This window comes from Erythrolamprus reginae, chromosome 8 (genome assembly GCF_031021105.1).
Source record: "Erythrolamprus reginae isolate rEryReg1 chromosome 8, rEryReg1.hap1, whole genome shotgun sequence".
NCBI lineage: Eukaryota > Metazoa > Chordata > Lepidosauria > Squamata > Dipsadidae > Erythrolamprus > Erythrolamprus reginae.
The window spans coordinates 25,702,158-25,723,814 of record NC_091957.1 but is presented as its reverse complement, the minus strand read 5'-3'; the positions used below and the strand labels follow the sequence as shown (position 1 = coordinate 25,723,814).

Below are 21,657 nucleotides of genomic sequence, written 5' to 3'. Positions count from 1 at the left end.
GCACTGACAACACCCCCCACTCCTTAGTATGCACTGCTGAGCCCTCTCTCTTACCCCTCACGTCTCCTAGGTCTGGTGTTCCGTCCGTACGCCGGAGAGCTCCCACGAAGGACTCGTCACTGATCCGCACAGCCCTTCCCGCTTCCGAGTCATTGGCACGGTCTCCAATTCCAGGGCCTTTTCCAAGCACTTCCAGTGCAGGCCCGGTTCACCTATGAATCCCCTGCAGAAATGTGAAGTTTGGTGAGTTTTCTCCCACCCACAGGAAACCAAAACCCACGCAGGACTGTCCAGTTCTCTGCTCGCTCCATGTTAAGGACAAAAAAAGGAGGCTGCCCCTTTCAGGGGGCCCTGACCTCCCCCACCTCCACCGCGCTCTTAGCTGCAAAGGGACTCCGGAAATCCCCTTTGCACGGCACCCACTCGCCACGGAAAACCTTTCCGCCACCTCTCCCATGGACCGAGAGAGTTCATTGGTGCACTGATCCTTCGTTTCCGAACACCTGAGCCAGCTTTAAATGTCTTTTGCCACTTTTCCAAAGGGAAGAAACTCTACGTTGCGTTAAAATCACACTGGCCTCGCCACAGATACCCAGGACACACGTAGCCTTTTTTTTGTAAAATAAGGAAATTATTTTTACAACTTTGCAGAACACTGGAATTTGGGGGGGGGGGGGGAGGGAGGAGGGGAACGTATGGAATTTAAAAAATGTTACGATTATCTTTTGTCTGTCTCTCTCTCTCTCGCTTCCAAATGAGCAGATTTCAGGAAACACATTTTTGGGGGGCTAGGAGATGCGTATGTAAGTTGGCCTCCCCTTGAAGGGGGAAATGGGGCTGGATTTGCGAGATGCCCTCCTGGCTTTGGGTCCAGGATCTGCCAGGGTCCCTGCCAGACAAGTGGTTTCGGGCATGGGGTTGTTCTCGGAGGCCTAGACGGCTAATCTCTCCATTCATCTTTCACGAGCTGCTCCTTTCCAAATTAAAGAGAAGGGACAAAGGCAGAGCTCTGGAGTTGAGAAGCAGGACCCCCACACTGGCTTCCCCTCCCTCCATCCAAAACATGGGCCCTCAGCCCCAGGGTTGTCTGAGATGAATTGAGAGAGGGCAGTGAAGGGCTACCAAAATTTTTACCACCACACTGTGGGCGTGGCTTATGCATTTTCTTTCAACATCTTTCAGTGCAAATTGGGTGCTCTGGGGTGGAGCTCTATTTTCACTACCCCACTGTGTTTTCCCCCACCCCCCGGTCCGGGCAGTAGAGGGGAGAAGGGCTCTGGGGTTCTGGCAGTGAACGGCTGCCTGTTGCCATTGCTTCCAGTGCACTTCCGGAGGGCAGCGTGCGTGCAGGCGGTGGGTGGGCACACAGTGGGAAATTCGCCCTCTGTGCATGCCCAGGAAGCCAAATCTCACGCCAGGATGCTAGGCAATTTATGCCGATTTTGGCAATTTTTGGCAATTTCTTTGCTTTTGCACATGTGCGGAAGCAAAAAAAACGGTGAAAATCACCGAAATCTCATGCAGGGGAGTGTCCTCGCGCAAAATTTGGCTTCCTGGGCATGTGCAGGAGCCAAATCTCACACGGGGAGTTGCGCGTGCCTGCCAGTCACACACAGCTGCACACACATCCTCGGTTTTACTACCATTCTGTAGAGTGGACCACATCTGCAGCAGCCCATCACTGGGTCGTGGGCACAGGAAAACGTTGCTGAGCCATTTCTCTCCCCTCCTGGTCTGCTTGGAGTGGGGTTACCCTGAATGGATTTTCTGCTCCTGGCTTTGGAGGGAGTGGGGCTAATGAACCCTCTTCCTGCCTTAATGCCAGCAACGCTTTCCTGCACCAGCCCTCCTTTTGCCAAAGCTGACAAGCTTCGATCTATGCAGAACCTGGCAATGGGACTTTCCCAGGCTGCCTTTTGGGTGGGGTGGGGGTGGGAGTGATTTATTCAGCACCTCTGAAAGGGGGCACGGGGAGGACCCCAGAGATCATCTCTGATCAGCTTTCCCGAAGCAGTTGCCTTCCGGATAGGTTGGGTCCAGTGGTGAAATCCATTTTTTTTTTACTACCAGTTCTGTGGGTGTGGCTTGGGCATGTCAGGGGGAAAGATACTGCAAACTCCCCATTCCCTCCCCGCTCTGGGACCAGCCAGAGGTGGTATTTGCCGGTTCTGCAAACTATTCAAAATTTCAGCTACTGGTTTTCTAGAACCTGCCGAATTTCACCCTTGGGTAGCTCCGTCATGAAGTCCAACCACTTTGGAGAAGGTTGGTTTTGGATGGCTGTGAAATGAGTCTGTTTCCTACTCCACCTCCCGGGGGTTGCCGGAGTGGGAAAGCTGATGAGTTTAGGGTTCCTCCGGTACAAATGTGGGCTTTTCCACCGTGTTTCCCTCTGCACGAAGCCAAATTGTATCCGGATGTGGAATCTGCTTTTGGTAATCAGATCCCTGGGAAGACCGCCAATGGCTTCCAGATGTGCCCCTGTGGTTTTAAGGGATGGAATTTGTGATGGTGAGGGTGGGGGGTGTTTGCCAAACAGCTCTTCTGCCCCGTCGGCAGCAGGAGAGTAAAGGAATGCCCCCCTTCCCGCCCCCATAAATTCTCTGGGGTGCAGTGAATTGAGCCATCTTTGAGAAAAGGGGAAAAAACATTTGCAAAGAATCTCTGCTACCCAAACTCTCGATGGATCTGCTCAACCAATTATTTTTTATTTTGTTAAACTCTCACTGCCTTTCGAAAAGGACTGTCAAATTTGGAAATAAACGCCTTTTTATCCCACTTTTGTGCCTTTTCCTGACCTCTTCAGATGCTTCTCTTGGTCGCTTCTGATTTCTTGTCTCCTTCAGTCCAACGCAAGGGTCCAGAGGCCCCATTCAAAGACAGCTGGTTTCATTCAGGTCAGGACAGAAGATTTATTTATTATTTGTTTAATTTGATTTATATGCCGCCAAATCCTACAGGGCTCAGGGCGGCTCACAGCAATAAAACAGCACAGTAGAAAGCCAAATTCAAACATTATTAACAATTAAAAAAAACACTTAAACTAATCAATACAATCATACCCTCACACATACCAATCAGATGTCTTGGCCGGGATTAAGATGTTAATTCTCATGGGCCCTAAGCCTACTGGCAGAGCTAGGTCTTTAAAGCTTTTCGGAAGGCCAGTAGGGTGGGGGCAGTATGGACCTCCAGGGGTAGTTGGTGCCAAAGAGCCTGGGCCGCCACAGAGAAGGCCCTCCCTCTGCGGGCCCGCTGACTGGCACTGGTTTGTTGACGGGACCCGGAGAAGGCCAACCCTGTGGGATCTAATTGGTCTCTGTGAGGTATGTGGCAAGAGACAAGACCATAAATAGTCCGATCTTAAGCCAGGTAGGGCTTTATAGGTGATAACCTTCCCCCTAGGCCCTAGGATTGATGTGACTTACTCAACTGAAAAAGAGTCCAAGCACCTATTTGAAAACTTATCTTGGTTGGTAAGCCACTCCCACCCAGTCACATGACCTTTACGCCCCCCCAGGCACATGATTGTCAAGCCACTCCTACCTGGTCACATGACTGGCAAGACACACCTACAAAATAAGCCACACCCATAGCGTGGCAGTAAAAATTTTGGCAGCCCATCACTGCTGGAGACCAATTGGTAGCCAATGCAGCATGCAGAGTGTTGGTGTTATGTGGGTGTACCTTCAGGATTAAATCCTGAATTCCCCTTCAAGACAGCCTGCGCTTGGCAAGGGAAGTGAAGGAAGGGCTCTGTAGTTCTTTATTGAGAACTTCACTCTCCTTGGGGGTGGGGAGCGGCCGGCTGTGCCTTCAGGTCCAGAGGAGGAAGAGTTGCTGCCACCAGGAAGAGCTGCTGCCCTTCCTCTCTCTCCCCAGTGGACGATGACGTCTGCAAGACAACTTGAGATGAAGCTGAGTGGGCAGTGGTGGCCCTGGTAACACGCACGACTTCCAAGTCTGGCCCAACTGAAGCCTGCAGGTCGATACCAGCGTGGCTGGGGATTATGAAGTCCAATCCCTGTGGAGCGGAGGTTTTTCAAACTTGGCAACTTTTTAAGATTTGTGGACTTCAACTCCCAGAATTCTCCAGCCAGCATAAGCTCACTGGAGAATTCTGGGAGTTGAAGTCCACAAGTCTTAAAAGTGGTCAAGTTTGGGGACGCCTGGTGTGGAGGATTGAAAAGACAGGCGGGGGGGGGGAGGTGTCAGAAAACTACCAGGCTTTCTTTCTCTCTCTTTCCTTCCCTTCCTTTCTCTTCCTTCCTTCCCTTTTCTTTCTTTCCTTCCTTCCTCCCTGTCTGATCTGTCTGTATATTCTATTGCTCCAACACACTTTTATATAGCGAAACAGGTGGTTTGGGTGAATTTGAGCAGCTTTAAGCCTTGTTTTCTGTTCTGCAAAGGAGAAGGGGTGCAAGAAAGGGCATGCCTCCTATCCATGAGCAGAGCGAGGAGCCCCTCGCTTAGAAGTGACCCAAGGCTGCTTGGCACGTTCATGATGCAAATCCAGCCCAGAAACGGTCTCAGGGACCCCACGGAAATGACTTTTCTGTGTTCCTCTAAGGGAAATAAAATTATAAAAGAAACGGCGTGGAAGTGGGCTCCCCTGAGCCACACCAGTGCGTGCGTGCGTTCATTCATTCATTTATGCATTCATTCTCTCTCACACACACACGCAAAGAGAGAAACTTGAATCCTTGTGCTGGCGCTCCCATATGTCGAGGCGTGAGGGTTCCGCGTTTTACCGCTTCATATTCTCACGCTCTTCATTAAACCTTTTAGCGGAGCGTATAGGAATCCTGCCGAAAGGACGAGCGGTTTCCCCGAAGCCGCTCGGGTGGGGGGGGGGAGGCACAGCGGCCGAACGTTTCCGAGCTCGCCCGAACGCCCGCCTTCCGAGCCGAGCCGTTTAGCGCAGGCGCCCGGCCACCCTTCCGAAGCCCGGCGCCGAACGTCTCCGGAGCCGTCCGAACGCCCGAGCGTCCGACGTCGCCGCCGCCGCCGCCTGCCGCCGTCGTCGTCCTGCCGGACTGCTGGAGGCGGCCGCCAGCGCCATGTTGGATATTCCGCTCCGTCCGTGAGGAGAATCCGCCGGCATCGCTCACCCGACCGCCGCTAGACGCCGCGGAGCCCCTTCGCCCGGCCGCAAGGAGCCGAGAGCCGCCGGCGGAGGCGGCCCCATGAGCGGCGGCGAGGCCTGACCGGCCCCCGCTCGCCCCGGCCTGAGGAGGAGCAGGCGGGAGAGGAGGAGGAGGAGAGGAGGAGGAGGCCGGCCGCGTTGTCACGGAGACCGGCCGGGGGTGCTGGCCCGCCGGGCTGCCCCCGCCCCCGCCCCGCCGCTCCCCGCCCCCCGCCGCCGCCCCGCCGCCGCCCCCGGCCTGGTGGTGGCTCCGCTTGGCCATGAGTTTACCGCAGAAGGCGGCCCTCAAGCCCGGCGCGGCGGCGGCAGCGGGGGGAGCGGCGGCGGCGGCGGGAACGGCGCCCTCCCCAGGGAGCGGCGTGGGAGCCGGCCCGGGCGGTCCGCCGCCGGCCCCGCCGCCTCTCCCTCCGGCGGCAGTCACGGCTGGAGCAGCCCCTTCCCCGTCTCACCCGGCGGCGGCGGCCAGCGGGGCGCCTCCTGCCGCCTCTCCCGTTCCGCCTTCGGCAGCAGCAGCCGTGGCAGTAGCCGGGACCCCTCCTGCTGCCTCCCCTGCGGGGCCGCCGCCTCACCCCGCCGGCATGAGGGCTCTGCAGGCCCCGCCGCCCCAACAGTATCCTTGGCCACCCGGTCCGGAGGGTTGGGAGGAAGGAAGAAAGAAAGGAAGCAGGAATGAAAGTAGGAGATGGAAGGAAGGAAGATCAAAGGGAGGGAGGGAGGGAATGGAAGGAAGGAATAGGAGGGGGTGGAAGGAATGGAATGAAGGAAGGAATAGAAGCAGGGGGTAGAATGAAGGAATGGAAGGAAAAGGGTCCCCAGGGGAGCCAGCTGTTTCCTTCCCGGCGAAGCCGGCCGCGCAAAGGCTGCTTGGCTGCAGGAGGAGGGGCTGGACTAGAAGACCCCCCGAGGTCCCTTTCCAGCGGGAATCGGAACTTTGGCTCCTCTCCGGAATAGGGCGATGCAGCGACCCTGGCTGGCCCCAAAGGGTGTGACGACTTTTCTGCCCTTTCCCTTTTTCCTGGAACGGACCCGGTTTCCCCATACCGCCCTCCCGCTTTCTGTTTCGCTTTGCAGAGGTGGGAGGGGTGGGTGGAAAGCTCGGTGCCTGCAATTCTCCGAAGGGGAAGAGAGAATTGGGGGCGGGAGGCTTTTAGCCTCTTGATGTTTGAAGTGGCCGCTATTAACCCACCCTGGATTGGGTACCGGGGAGGATCTGCGGGAGAGGAGGTGGGGTGTTTCGTGCTGGGTTCACAACCGGAAGTGGTGCCGGTGATGGTGGGAAAGAAATTGCATCCGATTTTGTGTGGGAGGTTCTGTTCCAGCTAATCCTGAAGATGACCCTGCCTTGTTCTGACCGGTATTTTCTTTTGCAAAAAATCCTATATTGAGTTGAAGCTGACATCTGAGGACAAGATAGTCAACTTTTTGTTTACTCTGTAGGACCCTCTTGCTGGCAAATCCTCTATTTTCTGAATAGACAGGCGTGCTTTTGATACCTAGACCTATTTTTATATATTATCTTTTGGGGGGGGACTGGACATTATGTTTAATACTTGTTATAAAAGGGGAGCGGGAAATTGCCAAATCTCACATAGCTAAGGGAAAATAGATCTTCAGCGTTTCTTAAGGGGAGGGGTTATTTCTGGTGAGAAGGAGCGAGGGGGGAGTAATCTGGAAAAGTGTCAGCCAAAATGGTCACCCTTTGGGGGGGAATAACATTATTTGTGGATGGCGTGTTGACTGCTTGGCTAGGAGTGTATGAGGTTAGGATCTCTGAATGTTTGTCAGAAAGGAAGATATGGGATTGGGAGTAGCGTTGAAATGCAGTCAGTCCATCATGGTCTGTTGTATGTGGGGTGCAGTGAAGACGCGGAAGGGGAAGGATTGTGGTTTAGTTTTGGGAATGTTCTGTGAATTCAGGTTGGTGCCTGAGGATGATTGCCAGAAGTCCGTTTTGTTTTTGCTTTGTCAGCCAGGTTGCTGCACAATTCATAATAAAATAGTCTTTCTCTTGTTTGTATGTGGCCCACTGTAATAGGGGTGAGTTACTTGAATGCAACATTTCTTTTAAAGCCTTTTTTGTGGCTTTTCTACTTCTGAGTAAGGAAGGCATGACAAGATGTTTTCCTGCTTGGATGAAATATAAGAGGACTCCCTTGGTTTATATTCATGGAACAGCTCAGTCTTTGGTTTAGTACAGATTGAACTTGTATCTTTTAATTTCTCCAGAATTTTTTTCCTACAAAAGGACTGTGTAAGTTGGCACCCATTTTTTAAAGCATGGCTACCATAAATAAAATTAGTTTAGGATAGCTTGCAATGAATGACAGTGGACACATAAGGGCTGTGGATTTTTTTTATTTTCAAGCTGGATTTTTTCTGTTTCACTCTCTTGGATTTTATGAAAATGCATTCTAAAGCTAGAAAGAAATTTCTTTTATGCTCCAGAACTTAGTTGGCTTCTGGGATCTTTGGTCTGTGAGTAGAAAGTGACTTCACAGCATTGCGTATTTTTGTAATAAGGATTAAATGTATACTTTCCAGCATCAGTGAATGTGTGGTAAGTATGGCTTGGTAAGATAGCAAATATTCACACATGGGCATTGTAGGAAATGAGCAGTGTTAGCATGTGACGGTGAAAATCAGGAGTTCAATAGTAGCTTTTCTGACATGTATTTTACCAAAAGGCATAATCTTCTGTGAGCTTCAACAGGTGAAGATACTTGTAATTGATAAGGTCCTGTCTCATGAATAATCTGCATGGTCAATCTGTCTCCCACTCCATTTCTCTCTCTCCCCAATTTAAATTCTTCATCAGTCAAGCTACCCAAGGCTCCCCTCAAATGAACCATCCCTGACAAAGAACATTTCCCTTTGAATAACATGCATTTTATATTTGCTTGCTTGCTTGCTTGCTTGCTTGATTTTTATAGCTGCCCATCTCAGCAAATGACCCTAGGTGGCTCCCATGTTATATTTATTTATTTTAATTTCATTCATTCATTTATATATATGAGATGGGCAGCTGTGGAAACCATATATATCATCTCAGCAAGTGACTCTGGACAGCTTAAGAGTTTTTGGGAAAGGTTGCTTCCAGATGTCTTGATTTTTTTACCCTTGCTTAGCATAGATTTTGTAGTTCCATTGTGCTTTTCTTGCAGAGGGAGTAACTGGGTTTGTAGAAGTACAGCGATGTCTTTCTTGTTAAAAATCTTCATTTTTCCAGTTAAGAACAAGAAGCCTGGAATTGCTGCTAAAAACATTAACACAGTATTGTAACCTAGATTTTTTCTGCATTTGCCTTTTGGATACGAGGGGTGAATCTGATAAAGACGCCAACAAAGGAGAAAAAAGCAGAGTTTGAACTTTGCAGCACCAACCTGTATATTAAAGGCGCTGCTGCTTTGCGCTGCAGTGAATGCAATTGAGGTTTCCTCCCTGTCCGCTGTGAAGACTCTGGACTGGTCAAGTTGACTCTTTGGCCAAGGCAAGGACTAGCTAAAGGTGTAACCCCTCCATGTGAAGACCTGCGTTGTGACAGTTCATTGAATGTGCCCTACTTCCGAATTCCACTGAAATCAGTTTCCGTCAAACTTTCTGATTAATGAATTTGCGAAGGTTCTCTTTGTACGACAGGCTTCACTGAATCAGGCAGGTCCTACGTTTTGTGAAGAGGCTCAACCCAGTTAGCAGTGAGGGATATATTGGGAGAGGGCTGGGGGATGGGTGTCGCTGAGTTGATTCCCTGTGGCCATTGAGCGCAAGAAAGAGACTTGTATTCATTTGAGACAGGAGATTGATGTTCCCTCTTCCAACACTTCTGGAGTAGAGAGCACTTGAGTGACTCTACAAAAATTCCTTTCTCTAGTCCATTTTTCCTTTCCAGGTGCTTTCTATGGACAAGGGAAGACAGGAAGAAGTACAGGAAGTGGCGGGGTGGAGGTGGCAGGGAAATGGAGGGTGGGTAAGCTTTTCCCCCAGTGTGGTTCGCTGTGGCACACAATTCGGAGGCAAAAGGCGCTTTCCTTTTTTGGGGCAGCTGGAAGGCCAGCAAAGATGCCTGCTCCCCACTTGGCTGGTGCAGTAATGTGCTGCTGGCACCCAGTGGCCAGCGTTTAGCAGAGTGTCTCGGCCTACCCACCCTGCAGGTTTCGCTTCTGCGTTCTCAGGAGAGGCAGCTGCGTGAAGTTGGTTTGAAATTCAGAAAGCTTTTCGCTTTCTTGTGGTGTTATAATAATATTGGAAATGTGATAACGTTGCAGGCGCAGGGCACTCCTCCCCCCTTCTACGAACTGCAGCAGAGCCGTCCTTCAGGAGATTCTGAGGATGCATGTTTCTCTTTCCACTGCAATGATGGTGGGTACAGGTGATCCGGCTTTTTGGGGGGGGGGGGGTTGAATGAAAATGTACATACAGCAACGGGGAAGAAATGCAGGGGACAGACAACCAGGATGTGAAAGCAATGAAAACCGAAGTGAGCGACCGCAGCCAAGACCCCAGGCCTTTCCAGAAGGAGAGAACGCGAGCCACTGCGGGAGCGAACAGGCTGTGTGAGACAGGTGAAAGCTGCTTTGGGTGCATCCTTTCATGGAGGATGAAGGGCTAGTTATGATGCTGCCGGTAGCTGTCTTGTTGATTGCTGACATTAGCAGGATAAACACACAGTTTTGGAGAAAGGCCGATTCGGATCCTTTGGGGGATTTAGAGGTAGCCCAAGTCCAGAAGACCTCTGATTATGCAGGTGTGAATTGTGGGATGTGAATCCAGAAGACCTCTGATTATGCAGATGTGATTTGCGCAGTATCAAGTTGGGAGATGTTTCTGTATAAAGAAATAGCACACTAAGAGACTTGCACAGTTGCTTCCTTTAGGACAGTAGTGCATTTTTTTAGTGGCAAATGCAAACAGCGGGACTAGACTGCCTCCGTCCATCTTTATCGGGTTATGCAGGTTACGGGTTCATTTTCATGCCACCTTAATACAGGGGGGTCATGGCTTATAACCCTTTTATGATGAATGAGCTGGGAGCTGGAGCTGCTACCTTTTCACCTGGCCCTAGGAAGCAAGCTCGCTGGCTGCCTGCCTGGATGGATGACTTTCACCCGGGGATAAAAGGAGAAGGGAGGCTTCTCCGTACCCCGTCAACTATCCTCGAGATCCTTTTGGATAAAGTCCGTTCAGGATGCAGCAAGAAGGACAGTTGTGTGAAGAAAGAGACCAGCTCCCCTTGCAGAGACTGAGCCAGCCACATTATGCGATTGTTACAGAGGTGGGATTCAGACGGTTTGGGCGAACTGGTAGTGGCGAGTTGACGCAATCCCATTCTATATTGCTGTGTTTTTGATGACACACGCATGTACAGATGGCATGTGTGAGTGAATTGCCATGTTTGACATTGCACATGTGTGGATGGCATGAGCGCAGCAAGCATGCGCACCCACATTTCTGGTCCTGAGCGAATCAGTTGTTACAGTATGTGAAGCCCACCTCTGGATTGTTTCTGTTTCCAATAACAATATTAGTATTATTTATATAGTTGAAAACTGTTTTTCTCCGGATGAGATGCTGATGCCTTGCTTCAAGGCAGTTTGAGATTGTGGGCAGCCAGCACTAGGCCTTAGTGGTGGCATCTTTAATGGCTTTTTCCAGAAAATCCAGATTGAAAAACACTCTTTTACTCTTTACTGATGACCATTGGGATTTTGTTTAGATATTTTATTTCATTGTAATTCACTTGATAAAAGTTTCCTAATAAAGAAACCATCATATATTGTTAAAAAAACAATTCTTGCTTGAGGAATTTTTGAGAGTTTCCAGTTTGGATTAAAACCGAACAGTTTGACTTTTGATGTTTTCTCTCTCTTTTTATTTTTATTTTCATCAGTCATTAAGTATGCAGCCTGATCATTTGAGTGAATGAAAGTGCTTCAGTTTCTCAGGATTCAGACAAGGCCTTCTGGATTGTGGCGCCAGCTATTTGGAACTTTATGCTGGTTTACTTTTATTTGTGGGGTCATTTGCAATTAACGTGAGTTAACTTTGAACAGTCACTAAATAAACTGTCAAGGATTATCTTCTTTGCTGGTAATTTTGCTGGAAAGTTTGAGTTCATTGAGTTCAGACAAATGATAGCTAAAGTAAATATTGTGGTTTTTCTCCCAGAAGCAAAATGCCAGTTTCTTTCATGGATCTTTTTGGCCAGTGGTGAGGAAGCATATCATTAGAATTGAATTGAATTGAATTTTATTGGCTGTGTGATTGGACATACAAGGAATTCATCTTTGGTGCATATGTTCTCATTGTATATAAAAGAAAAAATACGTTTGTCAAGAGTCATAAGATACAACGCTTAATGATAGTCCGGGATAAGCAATCAAATCATATTAGGAACCAGTCAGTATAAATCGTAAGAATGCAAACAACAAGTTACAGTCATACATTCATTTGTGGGAGGAGATGGATGGTGGGAACAATGAGAAGATTAATAGTAGTGCAGACTTAGGAAATAGTTTGACAGTGGTGAGGGAATTATTTGCTTAGCAGAGTGATGGCATTTGGGGGGGAAATGTTTTTGTGTCCAGGTCTCTTGGTGTCCAGTGCTCTATAGCGTCGTTTTGAGGGCAGTAGTTGAAACAATTTATGTCTAGAATGCGAGGGGTCTAAATATTTTCACAGCCCTCTTTTTGACTCGTGCAGTATACAGGCCCTCAATGGAAGGCAGGTTGGCAGCAATTGTTTTTTTTTGTAGTTCTGATTATCCTCTGACATCTGTGTCGGTCTTGTTGGGTTGCAGAACCAAACCAGACAGTTATAGAGGTGCAGATGATAGACTCAGTTATCCCTCTGTAGAACTGTTTCAGCAGCTCCTTGGGAAGTTTGAACTTCCTGAGTTGGTGCAGAAAGAACATTCTTCGTTGTGCTTTTTTGATGATATTTTTGATGCTAGGTGTCCATTTTATATCTTATGATATGGTCGAACCTAGAAACCTGAAGGTCTCTACTGTTGATACTGTGTTGTCTAGAATTGTAAGAGGTGGTAGAATGGGAGAGTTTCTGCTAAAGTCTACCACCATATCTGCGGTTTTGTGTTCAGTTCATTAAGAAGTTCTTTGTGATAACTTTGTGCGGCTTAATGAGGTAAGAGGAACCTGGTTACTTGGCTGGTTTAGTTGCATGGATGGTTTAGGTTAGTAGACTTGAATTCTGGCTTCCTTTTCTGCGAAAGTGAAGTAGGTGGTGGTGCACCCATACCGCTTGATGGAAGAATCCTTTGATTGCACATCAGCCAGCGTATTGTTCAAGGGGACCTTTAGTGACAATCCAAATGCATTCTGGTTAGAGTCCTGCTGCATGCAATAACCACCTTCATTTTAACCTCAGCTGGAGGAGCCACTTCCAGGCTATTGCAGACTTAATGGAGCCATTCACTTCACCTTTTAAGAATGAACTTGATAGGTGAAATTTTGCAGGAGTTCTAAGCCTGTAGCCAGTGTTTTCATAGCAACATTTCCACAACAGAGACAGTTTTCCATTGATAGGTGTGGTATGTTTAATATCTTCTTCCTTCAGTTGTAAATGAGAAGCAACTTCTTTTAATTTGAAGCTGGTGTTTCCTGAGACAGTTCTTAACCCTATTTGTACTTTGACTTGATGCACTGTGTTGCTGACCTTTAGGGGGGAAAAGATTATTGCTCTTTTTAAATTCTCAGGTTATGCTCCTCTTCGACTAAATGTTCTTTGTTTTTTTAAATTTCTGACTTCATTTTGCAGAATTAGCTTTTGCTAACATTTATTTCTTGATGTCAAACCACCTTAAATGACCACCTGTGCTTCATTTTCAATGGTTTAAGAACTGGACCAGAAATGAAAACCTCTTGCGAAATTTCCTGCTGCTGCTGATCAAATTAGATTTTCAAGAATATAATCCAATACATATATATATTTGTTTATATTAGTGTTATTGGTGTTTTGTTTTGTTTTTTGGCCATTAGTGAAGGACATTCTCTGAAATAGCTTTTCACCTACTAGAGAATTTTAAGTGGATTAATCCGATTGCAGCAAACTAGTTTTAAAAGGCATAAATATTGATAGTATGAGAACGGGCTTGTGCGAGAGACCTTTTGCATTTTCCTTGAATAATTCCTTTATGCCACAAAGAATTGTTGCAAATGGACGGAAGGACATTTGCTGGCTGTTTAGTTTCCCGTGGTCTGTGTATGCAGGACAGTTGAGTGATGCTGACTGTTCATTCAAAGGGCACCACTTGTCCGATGACCCAGACTGAGTTTTAATTGACAGTCAAAAAAAAAAAAAAGCCAGAGTAAAACTGGTCCAAGGTGTAAAGCAAGATCCATTAGCCAGAGTGGGGTTGGGTTTCTAACCAGCCGCTTGCCATATCTGGCACTTTCTGGCTGTGAGATGCTGCCTTTCTCACATTTCCCGGTGGGACCTGAGCAGGGCACGTTCCTTTCAGCCGAGCTTACAGCTAGACAATGGCTGTGTTTCTGGTTCTGGGGTGGGCAGTGTGTGGCTCTTGCAGAGGTCTTTTCCTGCCTCGCTGCTTGGCAGCCAAGGAGACATCCCCTAAAGAGCCACCAGTTGGTCCTTTCCTCTCCCTCGGTTCCTTTTGGCTCTGCTCCGCCATTCAGAAGGCTGGCAGTGGCCGGACGAACAAAGGGCTCATTCAGGCCTGGCCTTTTGTTAATGCTCCCGGCTTCTCTTCCCGGTTCCTAGTCCAATTGTTCCTCCTCAAGCAGTTCCAGGGGCTCTTGGGAAGCAACGTTCCCTGGCCAGAGGGAAAGTTCTGTCCCGGTCGTAAGGGAGGGCCCTGGCTTCAAGTAACTGGTTGGTAAAGGTCTGCCGGTCTGTGTTCGCTGGCTACAGCGGCCTCCTTTATCTTGTGCAATTAAACTTGCGCCTTCCAGAGCTGTTTGCAGCCATGCCCAGGCAACATTGACCCCCCCCAATCCCAGTCCACGATTCCCATCAACTCTCACGTGTCATAGTTGCCAGTACATTTCGAAGATAGAAACATAGAAGACCTCATGGTCCATCTAGTCTGCCCTTATACTATTTTCTGTATTTTGTCTTAGGATGGATCTATGTTTATCCCAGGCATGTTTAAATTCAGTGACTGTGGATTGACCAACCACGTTGCTGGAAGTTTGTTCCAAGCATCTACTACTCTTTCAGTCAAATAATATTTTCTCATGTTACTTCTGATCTTTCTCCCAACTAACCTCAGATTGTGCCCCCTTGTTCTTGGGTTCACTTTCCTATTAAAAACACTTCCCTTCTGAACCTTATTTAACCCTTTAACATATTTAAATGTTTCAATCATGTCCCCCCTTTCCCTTCTGTTCTCCAGACTATACATACTGAGTTCATGAAGTCTTTCCTGATAAGTTTTATGCTTAAGACCTTCTGCCATTTTTGTAGCCTGTCTTTGGACCCGTTCAATTTTATCAATCTCTTTTTGTAGGTGAGGTCTCCAGAACTGAGCACAGTATTCCACATGTGCTCTCACCAGCGCTCTATTCAGCGGGTGATCACAATCTCCCTCTTCCTGCTTATTATACCTGATGATGCTGGATTCGACCAGGCTGGTGGTCCTGGAGCTCATGTTAGCGTTGAGGCCATTTTCTTCTGAGTTGAAGGAGGCAGGTCACTTTGTTGGGCAAAGCTGTCCTGGAATGGTGTTTATTTGGAAGTGGTCCACTGCTGGCCCTTTAGACAATCTCAGATTGGGCTGCAGCTAGGTTAATTTCCTATGGAGCATTTGCACTGTTATCAATCTGAGCAGCTTACCTTTTCAAATTCTCCCTTGTTTTCTGAGTGATGAGCTTCTGGTGTGCTCAGCAAGGGTGCGAGACAACTCAAGAGTAAATCTTGGTGGCCTCATCCTTCTGTTGAATTCCTGTCGTTACTGTTCTCGTTATTCTCCCACCCTTACTCTTGCAGGGGCCTAGAACATTGTACAAAAGAACGCTTCAAAACTCTCCAGTGAACGATTGACATATTTTTAGAGTATAAGACGCACCTTAGTTTTGGGGAAAGAAAACAGGGAAAAAATAATTAGCCTACCAGGTATTCATCTGGCTAGTCCTTATTCTGGTCAGCTTCAATGCATTAGTTTGCCGGTTTTGAGCATGCATACTTGTGTTTTATCCTCTGGTTGGGGATAAAAAAACAGTTTCTAAAAAAATTCTCTTTTCAGAGAGAGAAACAGTGGGAAAAGCAGGCAAAGGGAAAATTGGTTTGCTAGCAAAGCACAGAAGATTGCTTTGGGCTGAAATAGGACTTCTAAAGCCCAGAAAACCAGCTGATTGTCAGAGGGAGTAGCAGTGAAAAAAGCAAACAACGAAAAGATCGCTTAGCTAGCAAAGCAGGGAAGGTTGCTTCACTCGATAGCACCGTGTTAGGGCTGAACAAAAGCTTAGTAAAAGCTACATTTGGAGTATAAGACACATTCAAATTTTCAGCCTCTTTTAGGGAGGGGAAAGGTGTGTTTTACACTCTGAAAAATATGGTACCTGGAAAGTGAACTGTCCCAATCAATCAATGAAAGGATGGCTAATCAATAAGTACAATCTGAATGCAAGTCAGTCTGGCCTGATATTTTAGTGCCGTCCATAGGGGCAAAGCCCTGATCCTTGGCAGGCACTGCTGCCTTCAAACCCTGAAGCTGAGCAGGACGGAGGGATGGCGACTTTCCCACTAAGGTGGCAGATCTTGAGATCGTGGCCTTCTTCCTGGCACCTTCAAGGCTGCCTCTTCTGGACATCAGAAAATGGAGCTTTGAAGACCTTCCAAAGCAAAGCCGGAGGTGATGGGCTCCTCTGCCACGCGGGCTTCCAGCCTGCTGTGTCCACGGATGCTTGCCACTAAAGCACTCATGGCAAACCTTTTGGTTCGCATGCCAAATGGGTGTTAGTACGTTTGCACGTGCCCACAACCATTCCCTCCTCCCCCATGCATCATATCCCCCCATGCTACCACCGCACATGCACACAACCCCCGCATGTGCACAGGCCTCACCGAAACTTGGGACGGTGAACAAATGGCAAACCGGAATTTCAGAAAAACGGACTTCAGGTTTGCCCATTGTGCTGGTTTTATTTCTTTCTTTCTTTCTTTATTTATTAAATTTGTATGCCGCCCCTCTCCGTAGACTCGGGGCGGTTCACAGCAATAGTAAACACAATATAAAATACAAATCTAATATTTAAAAACTAAAAAACCCATAATTAAAAAACACACACAACATACCATACACAAATTATATAGGCCTGGGGAAGATGTCTCAATTCCCCCATGCCTGACGGCAGAGGTGGGTCTTAAGAAGTTTACGAAAGGCATGGAGGGTAGGAGCAAACCTAATCTCCGGGGGGAGTTGGTTCTAGAGTGTCGGGGCCATCACAGAGAAGGCTCTTCCCCTGGGTCCCACCAACTGACATTGTTTAGTCGACGGGACCCGGAGAAGGCCAACTCTGTGGGACCTAACTGGTCGCTGGGATTCGTGCGGCAGAAGGCGGTCCCGGAGATATTCTGGTTCGATGCCATGACCAACACTTTGAATTGTGACCAGAAACTGATCGGCAACCAATGCAGACTGTGGAGTGTTGGTGAAACATGGACATACCTAGGGAAGCCCATGATTGCTCTCGCAGCTGCATTCTGCACGATCTGAAGTTTCCAAACATTTTTCAAAGGTAGCCCCATGTAGAGAGCATTACAGTAGTCAAGCCTCGAGGTGATGAGGGCATGAGTGACTTTGAGCAGTGACTGCCGGTCCAGATAGGGCCGCAACTGGTGCACCAGGCGAACCTGGGCAAACGCCCCCCTCGCCACAGCTGAAAGATGGTTCTCTAATGTAAGCTGTGGATTGAGGAGGATGCCCAAGTTGCGGACCCTCTCTGAGAGGGTCAGTAGTCCCCCCCCCCCCCCCCGGGTAATGGATGGACAGATGGAATTATCCTTGGGAGGCAGAACCTACAGGCTGGGTCCAGGGAAGGCTTCTTGAGGAGGGGGCGCACAAGTGCCTCCTTGTAAGGAGCCAGAAAGGACCCCCTCCCCAGAGAAGTGTTGACAATCTCCTGGACCCAGCTCCGTGTCACCTCCCTGCTGGCCGAAACCAGCCAGGAGGGACACGGATCCAGTAAACAGGTGGCTGAACTCACAGCTCCAATAGCCTTGTCCACTTCATCAGGTGTCACCAGATCAAACTCTTCCCAGACAGGTGGACAAGTACGGGCCCCAGTCACCTCAACTGACTTTTTGTCAGCCAACTGTTATTCAATCGGAGTCGAGGTCCACCCAGATCTGAGTAACTTTATTAGTGAAAAATGTGTTAAAGTCCTCGGCACTACTCTGCAAGGGCTCCCCAACTCCCCCTGGTTAAAAAGGGAGCGGGTCACCCTAAAGAGTGGCCGGGTGAGATTCCGCTGATGCAATCAAGCCGGCATGATACGCGCATCTTGCCGCCTTGAGCGCCACTTTGTAAGTCTTAATATGAGCTCTTACAAGTGTTCGATCGGATTTGGACTTACTCTTCCTCCATCGCTTCTTTTGGCACTCCGAAGCCTTCAGGGAAGCTTCCCTGAAGTCTCAGGAGGGTGAAATGGCCTTTCCCAAAGCCGAAAACCAGCTGGCTAGCGTGTACAAGCATGCTGGAGCTGCCATAGGGTAAAGCCTCACGTGCTCTCTGATATGGCTCCATGTGCCACCTGTGGCACGTGCCATAGGTTCGCCGTCACAGCACTAAAGCATCAAAGTATGGACCAAGCGCTGAGCACAACTCCCAGCTTGTGGGGTAAACAGTTTTTCTATTAAAAAATAAAAAGGAGTTACTGGCAAACCTTGACTTATTGAAACACACACACCCTTCTTGTTACTAAGTGAAACATTTGTGAAGTGAATTTTGCCTGATTTGACAACTTCTCTCACCACAATTGTTAAGTGAATTGCTTACAGTTGTTAAGTTAGTCATGTAGGATGTTAAGTGAATCTGACTTCCCGCATTGAACTTTGCTGGTTAGTGTTAAGATATCCATGAACAGGGAGAGCCGTGTTAACAAGGTCAGCCAATGAGAGCTAACCACTTCTGAGTCTGTGCAGAGAATCGAAACTGGAATTTAAGCATAAGGCTGGGCGTGGCTCCAGTCTCCGCTCTGTACTCTGCCCTTAGTCTGAACTTTGCTGAAATGAAGTTAATGCTTGCTTGTATTTACTTGAAGAAATAATCTGCTAATGGTACTGGAGATTCGTTTGTTATAAAGAAGTTATTAAATCCAGCTGAATCAGTCATCTGTGTGTGCTTCTGCTTTTGATTTTTATACAATGAACTTTAATAGTTAGAAGTTGCCTGGCCCCGGGACACTGTGACCGTCAGGAGGCTTCAGTGGTCGTACGTGTGAAAAACAGTGCTAAGTCACATTTTTTCAGTGCCATTGTAACTTTTAACGGTCATTAAATGAACTGTTGTAAGTAAAGGACTACCTGTTCATTTGGTGGAACTAAATCATTATTAACTTAATCTGGTGTCTTCCTCCCTCCCTCTTTCCCTTCCCTTTCAAATTCTTCCCTTTTCTTCTTCCTTCCCTTCCCTTCTTCCTTCCCTTCCCTTTTTCCTTCCCTTTCCCTCTTCCTTTTCTTTCCCTTCTTTCCCTTCCTTTCTGTTCCCTTCTTCCTTTCCTTTCCATTGCTTTCCTTCCCTTCTTCCTTCCCTTCCCTTCCCTTTCCTTCCCTTCTTCTTTCCTTTCCATTACTTTCCTTCCTTCCCTTCCCTTCTTCCTTTCCGTTGCTTTCTTTCCCTTCCCTTCTTCCTTTCCTTTCATTCTTCCTTTGCTTTCCTTTAAAAAAAAACTTTAGACAGCTTCTTTATTTATTCCCTCACAGCTCTTTTATTAAATTCACTCGTGCAATGCAATTAGCTAAAAACAATTCAGCTCCTTCTGGCTTTTAGAAATGGATCCTAAGAGTTTAACTTCATTCATTATTATTTTTGTAAATCAGGCCAAGGGGCGAAGTTTGTCCCCTGGCATCAGAGATGACAGCACATGCTATCTTGACCCTTCTTTCCAATTTTGACGGTCCCCTTGGTGGAAGTCAATTAATTATCCCCAGGAAGGGCTTTGTCGGATAGATGTTGTGATGGATGAGGAAGCCGCACAACGAACGGCAGGATAGTTTCTCCAGGTGACATTCAGGGAACATAGGCAGTCCTCAACTTACAACAGTTTGCTTAGTGACTGTTTGAAGTGACAACAGCACTGGAAAAGGTGACCTTATTTTATTTCTCCGTACTGAAGGAGCGGGTCCAGCAGTCACATGGGTTGCTCATGTCCAATCCGGTGGAACTGAGCCTAGTATTAAAAAAGCTTGCCGGATCCGCCCCTTCCCCAGAATTCGCTCAGTTCGCATATCCTGCGGTTGTATTGTGAATGCTCGTTCAACATTCTAACACCTTCCCTTCGACCTTTCCTTCAAAAAAGTAGTAAGATTTATTGTCTTTATTCATTTACTTGCACTATTTGCGCCAGCCGTTTTTAAAAGGAAAAAAATAAAAAGCGGCTAGGCTTTTTTACTTGGGAGAAGTTGCGGTTTCGTTTTCCCCCGGCGGTTTTGCCGGTTACGATTCCTGCGGCCGCTTGTGGATTCTTCTAATCCCTTGGCCTGGAGGTCCTGGTGCAAGTATTTATTATTGGATTATTGCTTAATTATTGTATAAAACTATATTTAAGGGCTTATAAAATACCTCCTGCGGAGTGGGACGCCTTTAGTCTCCTGGACTTAGTCGATCGCTTTTCCCCTTAAGAAATTCTACGAAGCGATTTTTTGGCGCGAAGGCCTTCGCGCCCTTTCTTTAAATATCTAGGCCTCTCGTGTTGGCCTTCTGCCAGCCGCGTAGGCCTCAGTCCACCGCGTGGATCCGGGAGCGGGCCTTGGGGGTCCCAGGCTAAATTCTCCACCGGCCTAGCCTCCAACCAGAGTGCCTTGGTTTTACTTAATTGCAAAGTTTAGGGAGGCTGGCCCCGCTGGATTTGGGGGCACGAACTCTGGGTTTGCCCAGATTGTCCTCACGTTTCAGCAGCTTCGAGGCCTCGAAGCAGGATCCATTCCTCTTGGGAAGTCCTTGAAATCTTCTCCTTATAATTTAATTATTGGCTCAGCCTTGTCTTCTGTTAATTGTCAGACTATGGCTACCTTTCCCAAGAGAGGCACAACTAAAGGTCCCAGAGAGGCCAGGCCTACAGGCGATGAGATTACTAGTATCCCCCAGGCCTCTTCCTCCTCTTCTCCAGGGGCCCGCCCCTCGACCAAGGTCACCAGGGCCGAGAAGAGAAGGGACCTAGCCCTACAAAAGATTCATGATAAATCAGCAAAACGTTTGAAAGTGCAGGCCCAAGTAATCAGTAGTCAAGACCCACCAGAGGCCTCTAGCCTGCCTCCTTCTGGGGTCCCTGTGTTATCTCTGGATGAGCCAAACCTAGACAGACCCCAACCTAACCTATGGGGCATAGGTCCAGAGGAACCAGATATTATGGAAGATTCCCCCCAGCCAGGATCCTCCCAGGCCTTTAGGGATTCTTCTGCCATTTCTGCTGATATTTCCAGTTTACCTCCTGAGTTCCAATCTATTTTTGCTGTGTTGTCCAAAGCCATTGATGCCAAACTCTCCTCCATCAATGAGCTTCCTTTACCTCTTCCTCCTTCTCGTTCCTCCCGCCCCTTGGGTTCTTCCCCAGCGGTCAGAGCTCCTATTCAGGATGACTCAGAGTCCTCACAAGATGAATATGAGGATGTAGAGGAGGATGAAGACCCTTTCCAGGGCTTATCTGAAGACGAGGAATCCCAAATAAAGGTCCCTCCTCCCATTACTATTTTCCCTTCTCAACTATTCAAATCTCTTCTCCTCAAAGCTAGAATTTCTACGGGATTAGCGGCCCAGGAGAAACAAGCCTCCACTTCCACTGATCCCCCGGAGGAGAATTTACCTTACTTCACAGAGGAACAGGAGGATAACGAGGTAATCCCTATGCCTAAATTATTTAAAGATGCCTTACTTAAACAGTGGGATTTTCCAGCCTCTGGCCTTAATCCCTCTACCAAGGACAGAAAGTTGTATAAACTCTCCTCTTCCTATGAAGAGCTTCTATCTTTTCCCAAACCAGATGAACCTGTCAAAATTCTTCACTCGGCAGCGGCTGTGCCAGGCGAGGCGGAGGAAGTCCTCCGTCCAGAGGACAAGCGCATCGAGCAAATGCTCAAAAGAGGCTTCTCCGCTGATTCCTGGGCCATTAAAAGTTCTGCAGCAGCCTCCTTCTTCTCCAGAGCCATGCTGCTGTGGCTTCGCCAACTTCAACAGCACATTCCTCCAGATGACTTGAGAGGTCAACAAGACTTCAACAAGGTCTTTGCAGCTGCCCAGTACGTGGCTGATGCCACCTTACAATCTACTAGATTTTCTGCTAAGTCTATTGCAGCCTCTACAACGGCAAGAAGACTCCTAT

General features: G+C 48.0%; 2 protein-coding genes across 10 annotated transcripts in view; both read left to right on the top strand.

Moving 5' to 3' along the window:
- Positions 1 to 2,778, top strand: part of ECE1 (endothelin converting enzyme 1) — a 33,051-nt gene extending 30,273 nt beyond the window's left edge. For all 3 annotated transcript variants that reach the window (XM_070759381.1, XM_070759382.1, XM_070759383.1), the window contains exon 18: positions 71 to 2,778. In XM_070759381.1, the coding sequence (XP_070615482.1) occupies positions 71 to 247 (177 nt within the window). In that variant the 3' untranslated portion in view covers positions 248 to 2,778. The remainder of the gene's footprint in view (positions 1 to 70) is intronic.
- A 2,721-nt stretch (positions 2,779 to 5,499) lies between these two features.
- The window catches only part of EIF4G3 (eukaryotic translation initiation factor 4 gamma 3), a 104,076-nt gene continuing 87,918 nt past the window's right edge, over positions 5,500 to 21,657 (top strand). For 4 of the 7 annotated variants that reach the window (XM_070759371.1, XM_070759373.1, XM_070759372.1 and 1 more), the window contains exon 1: positions 5,640 to 5,756. In XM_070759371.1, the coding sequence (XP_070615472.1) occupies positions 5,725 to 5,756 (32 nt within the window). In that variant the 5' untranslated portion in view covers positions 5,640 to 5,724. Of the gene's footprint in view, positions 5,757 to 21,657 lie in introns of all 7 variants that reach the window. The other 3 variants (XM_070759378.1, XM_070759376.1, XM_070759375.1) reach the window with 1 other exon arrangement.